A 12,231-nucleotide genomic window follows, 5' to 3' on the forward strand; every position below is an offset into this window, starting at 1 on the left:
AAGTGATACTTTGTTTCTTCAGCTTTTGTTCCAGTAGTTCGTATATTTTCTGGTATTTTTTCTGGTATTCATATATTTTCTGTGTTATATGATTCTGATATATTTCAAAGTGAGACATTGTTGTGGGGGAAATGGCAGTGTCCGTTCAGTATTGACTCTTAGCTCTTGTGTTTGTGATAGAGGGAATGACAGAGATCGAGGATGTGTACATGTGTGTGTGTGTATGTGTATACGATGCTTATTTGACATCTCACGCAATTTTTATTGTAGTATAAAATAGATGATTTAATGCGTATTTTGATTATTTGTTAAGTCTAAATATTCTATTGCTAAGTGTTTAAGAATAGTGCCTTCTTGTATCTGTATGATTTAGGTTTGTATCAGTACCTAAGTTTCAGATACACGGCAAACAAATCAAATGCTCGATGGACAAACTGAATATCATTAAACCAATAAATAAAACAAGCTTTTATTATAATTTATATGAATTTTATTTATCTATCTACAAATAAATACCGAGGGTGGAAAATAGAGGAAATTCACATAGAAATTGTTTGTGTATAAATCGCCATAATGTAAACAGTCATTAGCAGAGCAGTAATTTACTGTGGAGCACCATATGTCCTGGAGGGGCCATTAGACTCTTCGCGGGCGCGCTCAGCGTCTTCCTTAGCGGCGAAAGCGATCTGCTCCAACACGAAGTCGGGGATTGGGTGGGGGAACTCAGGAGCCACTGGCAGCAGGTCAGACTGGGGTTGGAAGCCGTTCTCGTCGGCGACGTATTTCACAAGGACTTCAGTTCCGTCAGGAGCAGTGTAACTGGAGATTATATGCATTAGTGACAAAGGGAATTTTTTTGCCTCTTATGAAAAATATATATGATTGAAAGAAACGGTGACTTGCGGTAAAAACCTAATCAATTAACGTTCAGTAATACTCACGAGTATTGTCCAGACTTGACAACAGAGCCATCAGGGCCACTGGGAGAGCCATTCTGGGACAGCTTGACGCCATCATCAGTCTCCACTTCGAAGTTGTAACTGCCGTCGTCTTCTTGGACACGATCGTCCCTCAGGATGGCCACCACCTCGTCAGATTCACCACTGTAGCGGGTAGGAGACGGTGCTGGGGCGGCGTACTGGGGGGCGGCAGCGGCCACGGTGGCCAACACGGCGAGAACAATCTGTGTAAAACACTCATCATATTTAGTTTGCTTCAGACGCTGCTTGAAGACGTTGAGAATTGTTCACGAACATTATTTGAGAGAAAACGTTTCTAGTTGTATAATTAATTGACACTGTATGAAAGCATGAAAGTGTTTTCAGTATAATTTGTCTTAATACTCTGATGAATGGTAGACTTACAAAGTGCATGATGCTAGACTCCTGATGGAACTGATGCTGAATCCTGAAGAGCGACAGTATATATAGGCCAAACGAGGCGACAGTTGCCAGTCATGCACTATAAAAGCTGCCTCTCCATAACTAGTTTTTGTGTCACTCTTCTTTTTCCAGATTGTCGTCCTTGAATCTAATACACAGTAATATATTCGGCTACTGTCACTTGCGTTATTTTGTGCCTTGTGAACGTGACGAATCCAGGACAAGTATGAACGACTCATTTGGAGGGGGTTGGTGACTGTTGGTGGCGTCAAACACCCTTATTTAGGCCTTTTAGATACTACCGCGGAGCAGCAAACAGTTCGTGAAGCCATGACTCAACAAAGGCATGTGTAAGCAGATATTTGTTCCTTATAACTTGTGAGAAAATAGGTCCAAAAGTCATGTATTTCAGTATTAGATCATGATAGGAAGGGATTAATGAACAGTATAGTTCACATTATCCCGGGTGACAAATATTATTGATGCTGAATAAATTTATTATACATAGCAGTAACATCACTGTTAACCTGTGCACAATAAAAGAACAAATACCTTTCAAAGATGAACAGAAATACGCGAATTAGATGGTACATAATTTAAAATTTGATAAAAATCTAGTTTCCATTAGCGTACGAGCTACAGATCCAATTAGAAGCCGTACAAAAAGCCAAAATATATGGAAATCAACAATATAATTTTTTTTAAGAAAAGTGATTGTATATAGCGATATGTATACAGAGTATATCTTTGCTGATGTGAAAGAAGAATCAGGTTAGACTATGGTTCTGAACACTCGAATTATACATTAAAAAGATCAAGCCACATTGGAAATAAAAGTAAGTGACCCTAGAGTTTGAAGCAGAGGTTGTTGATTGACGGAACGGTTCACCTGGTAATATAATAGAGGAAAGGTCACTGGATCGTTTATAGCATATGTTAGGCATCAATATAAAAATCTGGTTGGGCATCAGTGAGATACCCAACCAGGACTACTGAGCTATCCGAGGCAGCATAGCCCAATAGTCCTCATGTAGTTTCCTCAGTCCTTATGGTCTAATATTTATGTGTGTTCTTGACAGAGCTTGCCATTAAAACTGATTCTATTTAACCCGAACTTGGAGAATATAGCGTCAGTAGTAAATGTCAAACAGGCGAGGGAGATAGGAGGCAGGATGGTCAGGGGGAAGATAAGTAGAGTTTTTTCAGTGCAGTCAACTCTCTCACTCTCTCCCTGAGAACATGAATCAAAGGACTGTAACCCAGTTCAGCTGCTGTAGCGCTCAGCGTGTTTATGCACAAAAAAACAAATGAAAATAGCAGTTTGAATCCTTCCGTCCAGGCGAAGATTAGTCTACGAATGAGTGATGAGGCATCGCTAGTAATACGGCCGTCTGTCCAAGGACCTGGGCCTCAAGGTTAATGCTCTCCAACAATCCAAGATATGAACAAGAAAATACTAGTCCGCAGTCGTCGTTCCTATACTCAAGATTTCAGTCCCATTGCGATGGTCAGTATATTCACTGAACGGTGTACTCTCTGCTTCTCAGTGCATATACACTGAGAGTTTAATTCAGTCAAAGGGTAAAGTAGTCGCCTACTTGTGCTTGTGGGGGGGGGGTTGAGCTTAGGCTCTTTGGTCCCGCCTCTCAACTGTCAATCAACTGGTGAATAAAGCATATTTGCTGGCTAGTCAGTAAGTTATTGTCGTGCCTTAATAAGCCTACAGAGGTTGGCAGGCGTGCAGCCCAACTCTAAAACTTGTGCGAATAAATAACGGGGAAATATACGTCTCATTACCCCATTATCTGCTCTCAGAGGAGGTAGGGATGTATCATCCCTGACAAGCAAAGAGTTATGGGATGAGTCAACATCTTACGGAATGACATTCATATAATGAATTCACGTCGAAGAACCATAAGATCACCACAGAGGCGGGGCACCATCGTATTCACATTACGCAACCAGAACAGCACTTTACCCATCATAATACACAAAGGCGCTTAGTACCTCTCCTGAGCGGAGAGACGTAAGCATATCATTCACGACGCCTTCATGAGTTGCTGCCATTAATCTTTGTTCCTTAGATCTTCGTCGGCAATGATCACACTGTTCATATTCACTGTGTCATACATACTGAGCACACATACTGCTCCAACGCACTCGCCATTCACACATACAAAGCTTAGGTATTAATGAGCGCCATTTTCAGCATTCTTCGTGAAGGTGGAGCTTCGAACGGTGAAGACTCACAGTACTCGCAACGTCGTGCAACACTGGATGTTAAAGACTCTTCCCCAAGACTTGCACTTGGTAACAAAAACTATCAAGATGTGTCACCTACGTCAAAAACGCAGGCATGAACACGCAGCTCCTCCCAATCTCGGCTCACCATAAGTCCGTTGTTCCACACACACGTCTGCATGGTGTCCAGAAGCAACAAGCTGGCTCCAGTGTTTGGAACTGAGTCAATACCCAGTGGGCACAATATCCAGGAGTAAAGTTTATTCAACGTTATCAATGTTGAATCAACGGCGTTTGAACAAATTTGTTCATTGCTCAATAGGTACAATATCCACGAGTGGCATTGGCAAATAAAATCAGCGCTATCAACGTTAATTTAACGTTGATGACGTTAAATTTGCGGTTTTTTTTTTTTTGGATAATGTCCCCACCTGGTAGGGGTGTAGATGGCAACGTTTCTGGGACCTTAGGGCAGGATTCGATCCTGCTCTCGAACGCAGGATCGAATCCTCGTCACGGCCCTTGTGAATTTATTCCTCAGGGCAAGCTTTGTTTCAGTCTTTGTTTATGAGCACGTGCTGTGTTCGCCCTTGCTTATCTAACTGATCTCTTTCAAGCATTGAATGAATTAAATCTGAAACTTCATGATAAAGACAAACAAGTATCATCATCGAAGCACACCACGTAAGTGCTTTCACAGCGTAGCTCCCGTTGTGACATTCAAAAATGAATGCTGATCCCGCGTCTGTTTCTCATACTCTCAGTTATGTTTTCCTGGACTTCACTTGAACATAATCTGCACAAATATCTCGGAACATGTGTGCCTTAGCAGATCGGTCCAAGCGATACATTTTAATAACAGAAGGCAACGCAGTTATGTCATTCAAACGAGATAGATAAGAGTATTGTCACCCACAAAAAAATTATTTCAGATGTGAAGTCGGTGAATTGTCTGTTAAGGACAGGTTAGAATAGGAAAAGCAACGTTGGTCACTCTGGGAATAATCATTCCCTTCTATATGTAACTCTGCGAATCTGGTTTACCTGCAATTACTTGTTAATCAAGATGCAATACCGTTCACCGATATATGTTGAATGTGATCGTCGAAGAGCCTTACCGGCCGGTCACTCAGCTTAATAGAGCCGCTCGTGTGGTAAAGAAGTGTTCATCTTCACATTACTTAATTGTGAAACTGAATGTGAAATATATATATATATATATATATATATATATATATATATATATATATATATATATATATATATATATATATATATATATTTATATATATATATATATATATATATATATATATATATATATATATATATACATATATATATATATATATATATATATATATATATGTATATATATATATATATATATATATATATATATATATATATATATATATTTATATATATATATATATATATATATATATATATATATATATATATATATATATATATATATATATATATATATATATAAAGATTTTTCAATTTTTTTCTTATGAAATGATGAAGCTATCCATTTCATAATGTATGAGTTCATTTTTTATAATTTGAGATAAAACTAACGTATATATATGACCGAACCTAACCTACCTAACCTAACCTAATCTGTCTTAACATAAACTAAATTAACGTAACTAAGTCAATAATTTATGTTCTTAATATAATATAAAAATAATATTTCAAATAAACCAATTGGAAACAGTTTTATGAAAATAAAGAAAATCACTCTGCCTATTAGGCAAATCGGGCCTTGCATTGTGTGTTTGACAAGTGTGTTCTGGCTACTAGTTACGACATATGTTTATATATATATACATATATATATATATATATATATATATATATATATATATATATATATATATATATATATATATATATATATATATATATATATATATATATATTATTAAATATGACCGAAAAAGTAAGATTAATAATTCTAACACGATTTTTCTCAATATTTCTTATATTTCTTTTCACTGTTGATGGTAATTGAAAAATCAATTCTCCAAAATTCATTTTTATTTCTAGTCTGACGCGACACTTGAACGCGTTTCGTAATAACTTATTACATTTTCAAAGACTTTAGTTTACACACACACACAAGTATAACTTGCAAACACTAAACAGAGTTTAAATAGCTTTGATTTTATACCTGGATTTGGGTGAGGTGATATGTTACAACAGTTTTGGATGAGGTGAAAACAAACTTTCAACACAAGACAGAACACGAAACAATGGGTATAATATTTTGTAAGTTAAAGGGAAGAATGGAAGTAACTGCAAAGGGCCTATTGACCCATATTTCTTGATGCTTCTATATTGATGCGGAGTCTTGAAGTGGGTATAATATAGTTGTGCATTAATTGGCTGTTGATTGCTGGTGTCGACTTCTTAATGTGTAATGCCTCACAGATATCAAACCGCCTGCTATTGCTGTATCTATCGATGATTTCCGTGGAGCCCTGTTGCTTATGAATCGTTAATCACCTGGAAAGAGATGTTGTTGTCTTGCCTATATACTGAATTCTTTGAGGCTTACAGTCCCCAAGTGGGCATATGAAGTCATAGACGACATTGGTCTCTTTTAAAGCGTTCTGCTTTGTGTCTGGAGAGTTTCTCATGAGTAGGTTGGCCGTTTTCTTGGTTTTATAGTAAATCGTCAATTGTATCTTCTGATTTTTGTCTGTAGGGATCATGTTTCTATTAACAATATCTTTCAGGACCCTTTCCTCCGTTTTATGAGCTGTAGAAAAGAAGTTCCTGTAAAATAGTCTAATAGGGGGTACAGGTGTTGTGTTAGTTGTCTCTTCGGAGGTTGCATGGCGTTTCACCTTCCTTCTTATGATGTCTTCAACGAAACCATTGGAGAAGCCGTTGTTGACTAGGACCTGCCTTACCCTACAGAGTTCTTCTTCGACTTGCTTCCATCCTGAGCTGTGGCTGAGAGCACGGTCGACATAAGCGTTAACGACACTCCGCTTGTACCTGTCTGGGCAGTCACTGTTGGCATTGAGGCACATTCCTATGTTTGTTTCCTTAGTGTAGACTGCAGTGTGAAAACCTCCGCTCCTTTCCATGACTTATACATCTAGAAAGGGCAGCTTCCCATCCTTCTCCATCTCGTAAGTGAAACGCAACACAGAATTTCGCTCAAATGCCTCCTTCAGCTCCTGCAGATGTCTGACATCAGGTACCTGCGTAAAAATGTCGTCAACATACCTGCAGTATATGGCCAGTTTCAAGTTCATGTCGACTAAGACCTTTTGTTCGATGGTACCCATGTAGAAGTTCGCAAATAGGACACCTAGGGGAGAACCCATGGCGACCCCATCTTCTTGATTATACATGTGCCCATCCGGGCTCAAGAAGGGTTTAGTACAAGCTTGGAGTAGTTTCCTTAAAATGTTTTCTGGTATGTCAAGAGGAGTACAGGTCGGATCACGATACACTCTGTCCGCTATCATCCCAATTGCTTCACCCTCAGGTATGTTGGTAAACAGTGATTCTACGTCCAACGAGACTCTTATTCCTGTGGCCCGTGTTCCCCACAGTAAGTCAACAAATTCCTTTGGAGACTTCAGGCTGAAGGCGCAAGGGACATAATGAGTCAGCAAGCCATTGAGTCGCTTCGCCAGTCTGTACGTGGGTGTGGGTATCTGGCTGATGATTGGCCGAAGTGGGTTTCCAGGCTTATGTGTCTTGACATTTCCATACGCGTATCCAGGTTTATATTCCCCAATAATCTTTGGCAGGTGGAGTCCGAATCCACCTGCCACCGAATCCACCATTATCGAAAGTGTGAACGCCAAAAAATCCGGACTCCACCTGCCAAAGATCTAAATTCTAAATTTAGGTCTAAATTCATTTGACTATGCCGACTCAATATTTTTTAAGGGTCGTCTCAACTGCCCTATTCAACAAATACTACTGTCAAAGTAAGCTTTAGAGAATTGGGATAATATTTTAGTAAAGTCAACATAATATGCTGTAGTACATCAGATTTACAGAGATTTAAAATATCACCTACAACAATCTCAGGAAACAAGACGTCATCAATTAACACTGCATTGGATGATATGATCCTTACTCGGAAATTCATGATTAGCCTCCAGTATCTGGCCAGTAACTGGATAGGTGACCACACCGACAGCCCCGTTTATATAGCTAGGAAAACATCGTTTATGCTAACAGGATTCTTGTCCCCGGCAACAGTGTATCATTATACCATATTTAGGCCATGTGAATACGCCCATGTCTTTGCAAACAAAGACATGGGCCAAAACTCCTTGTGTAAGTTGGACTGTGGCTTGGATACAAATTTGCCAAGATAAACACTCTTCGCACACAACAATAACTGTGTGGGTGAACTGACTTACACTCACTGCTACAGAATCTATGGGAATGTAATGAAACGTTTGCATACAGATCTCTAACTGCTAACTAGGATAATCTCCTGTTTAGACATTATATACAACGACAACAGAGTATTTGGATGAGCTGTTGAATTTGCACGATAGTAATGAAACTTCGCTAGGACCTGTAAAATGATAGGCTCTACCAACCACACCAGCGTCATCACAGGAAAAATATCACAAAACAAAATGATCTTCAGTGCTGAATAAATATTTATATTGCTTTCTTAAAAATAATTATTTCTAGTTGTCTAAACTGAACTTCATTTGCCATTTCTCAGTCTAGATTGCAAGCTTATTGAGTCTCTCTGCAGGACGGTATCATAACATATTGCTATATTGTATTGTTTAAGTAATCAACTAATCTGAAAGTATAAAGTTTTTGTATAGTTTATTTTTCTATATTACTATTGGTAATTATTATTTCACCATACGTCTAATTGTCTTACACCGGAATTAAAAAAAAAAACATTGTTAGGAAATAAACTGTCATCCCTGTGTCGTGTGCTATTGTATTGAGTTCTCAGCAACATCATCAACGTCATCATCAGAAGCAGCACCATCGTCTTGGTCATCATTCGCAGCAACATGTTAACTGTGGTGTATCGGAATGAGTGACTGTATATTGTGCTTTAGGTGTTTTATATCTCTATCAGTTTGAACAATTTTTAAATTAATTATATTGAATAGGTTCGAAAAGGAAATAAATAACTTTCTCAGGAATCTAAGTTGTCAGGGCACAAATCATTATATAAAATGTTAACTATAGGGCTAAATACAATGTTAATTTATTTAGAGATCAACTTATCTTGTTGCAAACTTTTATTAATTCATGTGTTTATTAATAAATTGGCTAATCCAGTTTGTACACATTAATCCAATATAATTCTTCAATTTCAAATATATATAGAGGAAGGCTGAAAAAGATGTATTCATACTTTGATAACTGTTAATTAAATTTTGTTTATTAACTTAAATAACAAATGACAGTTCAGGCATTATATATTGCATTAGTTTATATAATTTTAGCACTTTCTTCCTTAAAACTATCTTTTAAACATGAAATAATTTATCATTTACATGATAAATTATTATCAAGAATAGAAGAAAACTACAGGAGAGTAACGCTCGATTACTGTTGCTAACGATGATGTAATACACACGTCCTCTAAGGGATGATACATTTTGTTGAGACACCGGAAATTGCGTTTTTGTTAGGAGATTGAGTGCCGGACCTCTTTATGATCACAGACCCACAATGGATTACCCAATATGTCCACATACCCCTCTTAGCCAGACTGTCGAAATCGTCCTTCATCACCAGTCCAGTAGGTACCAGTACTGGTAATACTTCAAAATACATCAATAATTTAATTTTTCTTTACATGTGGTTAGCTAGGAACAGAACCGCTGAAAAAAAATCATTATAATTGTAATTTGTTTGTATTTATAGAAAACAGCAAACCGCAGATACACAAACAAGCTGCAACTAGTGAGACTTTTGCTGAGGTTTTCAATGCAATCAAATATTGAGATATCAAGATACAGTTACTGAGAATGTTATTCGCATGTCATCTGAGACACCAAGTAGTTTTCTCCACTCTGATTTCAGGTTAAATAGTGCAGAGAATCCTGTTTCAAAAAGATAAGTATTTTGAAGGGAACGAAAACATTCATTGGGCTCATTACGAAGCTTGGGTAAGTAAGCAAGAAATTATCAAAGGTGCAAACCGGAAAGACTAAATAGGGTAAGCAATGATCTGCTCACACCATAATTGCTTGATCATCGGCCTCGCTGCCTCATTCCGTATTGATAACGGTGATAGTAAATTCTAAGGTAACAAACAACATGTTTTTTTAATTGTTCATAGATTGAGTCCCATTCCCCACATTATTTGGTTTCGCCGGGAGCTGGGAGTTATTTAACCGAGAGCATCTAAGGAAGGGGTATAGATGCTCCCAGTTAAATACTTCTAGAATAGAGGATAACGTAGCAAATTAACAATATCATTCAATCTCAAAACAGCTGTAAATCACTTAAGCACTGAGAGAAGTTCTGTCAATCATGAGACCTTTCATATACCATTGGAAGCTTCGAAATGCATCACATGATAAACCTAACACACTTAGCTCCAAGGGACAAAGTTAACTAAACAAACTGAGAAGCTGCGAGGACACAGCAACGTCCTCAGTTTACTTATCATCTCGCCGACTTTGATTTACCAAGAACAATCGAGAAGTGAAGATTGTTCTGACAGGAACAAAGGAAGGAAGGGTGAGCATAGTGTAACACGAAGCCTGGATTGAGTGTGAACAACGCCCACTTTATTTCTAACGGACAAGAATTGTGAGATGCATTTTTATGGAGTAAATACGCGTGCCATGAGAATATATATTATAATTCATAATTAGAACTCTACTACCGGTCTTATGAAGAAATGAGGTGTTGGTGTTCATGGCTGTTAGAGTGTAGCGAAGCTTGTTTTTCTGTAATTCTGTGTGTGGTGAATGACATAACTGACGAGAGATACTCAATTTTTATACCATTTTCACAATATTATTCTCCGGTCACATACAATACAATCCTAGTAGAGTAGGAAACTTGTTAAGTATAATGTTTGTGTTGTTGCTAAGAAAAGTTGCGACACAAACCATAAATTAATTATTATTATTATTGCATATCATAACATAATTTTCAGGTATAAAGCCATATACCATATTAACAGTTTATCTAATATCATAAATATTCAGATTTAACGAAAGAAAACTGCAGATTTAGCTCAATTTTATTCATTATACAGATATTAAATAAAGTCTGAAGAAAGTTAAATAATCCCACATTAATATAAATTGTCACTTTCAGAGCGGTAATTTACTGAGGAGCACCATATGTCCTGGAGGGGCCATTAGACTCTTCGCGGGCGCGCTCAGCGTCTTCCTTAGCGGCGAAAGCGATCTGCTCCAACACGAAGTCGGGGATTGGGTGGGGGAACTCAGGAGCCACTGGCAGCAGGTCAGACTGGGGTTGGAAGCCGTTCTCGTCGGCGACGTATTTCACAAGGACTTCAGTTCCGTCAGGAGCAGTGTAACTGGAGATTACATGCATTAGTGACAATGGGAATTTTTTTGCCTCCTATGAAAAATATATATGATTGAAAGAAACGGTGACTTGCGGTAAAAACCTAATCAAATAACGTTCAGTAATACTCACGAGTATTGTCCAGACTTGACAACAGAGCCATCAGGGCCACTGGGAGAGCCATTCTGGGACAGCCTGACGCCATCACCAGTCTCCACTTCGAAGTTGTAACTGCCGTCGTCTTCTTGGACACGATCGTCCCTCAGGATGGCCACCACCTCGTCAGATTCACCACTGTAGCGGGTAGGAGACGGTGCTGGGGCGGCGTACTGGGGGGCGGCGGCGGCCACGGTGGCCAACACGGCTAGAACAATCTGTGTAAAACACTCATCATATTTAGTCGGTTTGATGTCGAAAATAAGGCATGTTTATAGCTGGAGGGTTATTAATAGCAACACGTCAGATTATTGACCAACAAGAAAGTATACTTTAATATTGAACACTGTTCATAACTAAAGTGAAATAAGGGTACATGTAACAAAAAGATGAGTTGTATAGGTTATCTAATTTGAGGTCATATATCCAACTACAATTGAATTGCCATTATTAATCTTGACAGATTCGCCATGATGGCCCCATAAAAATGGGTTTGAAGTAAAAGTTCTCAAACTAATTAAATGTTCATTTAAAATGATCCATATGCTACCGTTTTTGAGAAACATTTTCTCCTATATAATGCAGTCTGCTTGGTGAATCTGTTCGCTTGCTTTGTTTTCAGTATAATTTGCCCTAATATTCAGATGCATAGTAGACTTACTAACTGCATGATGCTTGATGCCTGAAGGAACTGATGCTGGAATCCTGAAGAGCGGCAGTATATATAGGCTGAGCAAGGCGTCAGTTGCCAGATATGCTGTAGAATGATTGCTTGTGCGTTACTAGTTTTTGTGGGGTCTTATTTATTGAGGTTGTCGCCCTTGAATCATGTAAACAGTAACTAATGGTGATATTGACACTTACATGTTTTGTTTTACTTTCTTTAAAACCGGCGTACTAAAGTCATTCAATATTTTGTGTATTTTATAAC

The 12,231-nt window shown here is 38.0% G+C and overlaps 2 protein-coding genes across 2 annotated transcripts; both read right to left on the reverse strand.

Annotated features, from left to right (window-relative positions):
- Window positions 1-467: 467 nt before the first annotated feature.
- Window positions 468-1,486, reverse strand: LOC138369381 (cuticle protein AMP1A-like). Its single transcript, XM_069332624.1, has 3 exons — window positions 1,365-1,486; window positions 942-1,183; window positions 468-819 (listed from the first exon to the last, which is right to left on the reverse strand). Exons 1-3 carry the CDS (start codon window positions 1,371-1,373, stop codon window positions 603-605), a joined length of 468 nt encoding a protein of 155 aa, XP_069188725.1. The 5' UTR covers window positions 1,374-1,486; the 3' UTR covers window positions 468-602.
- A 9,347-nt stretch (window positions 1,487-10,833) lies between these two features.
- On the reverse strand, window positions 10,834-11,995 carry LOC123754930 (cuticle protein AMP1A). The gene is made up of 3 exons (XM_045737273.2): window positions 11,962-11,995; window positions 11,277-11,518; window positions 10,834-11,154 (listed from the first exon to the last, which is right to left on the reverse strand). The coding sequence occupies exons 1-3, from the start codon at window positions 11,968-11,970 to the stop codon at window positions 10,938-10,940; spliced, it is 468 nt and encodes a 155-aa protein (XP_045593229.2). The 5' UTR covers window positions 11,971-11,995; the 3' UTR covers window positions 10,834-10,937.
- Between the last annotated feature and the right edge of the window lie 236 nt (window positions 11,996-12,231).

This window comes from Procambarus clarkii, chromosome 28, assembly GCF_040958095.1.
Source record: "Procambarus clarkii isolate CNS0578487 chromosome 28, FALCON_Pclarkii_2.0, whole genome shotgun sequence".
Lineage (NCBI taxonomy): Eukaryota > Metazoa > Arthropoda > Malacostraca > Decapoda > Cambaridae > Procambarus > Procambarus clarkii.

Coding starts and splice junctions, on each gene's coding strand:
- LOC138369381 (XM_069332624.1), bottom strand. Junction 820..941: donor GTCAAGTCTGGACAATACTC/GTGAGTATTACT, acceptor TATAATCTCCAG/TTACACTGCTCCTGACGGAA.
- LOC123754930 (XM_045737273.2), bottom strand. Junction 11,155..11,276: donor GTCAAGTCTGGACAATACTC/GTGAGTATTACT, acceptor TGTAATCTCCAG/TTACACTGCTCCTGACGGAA.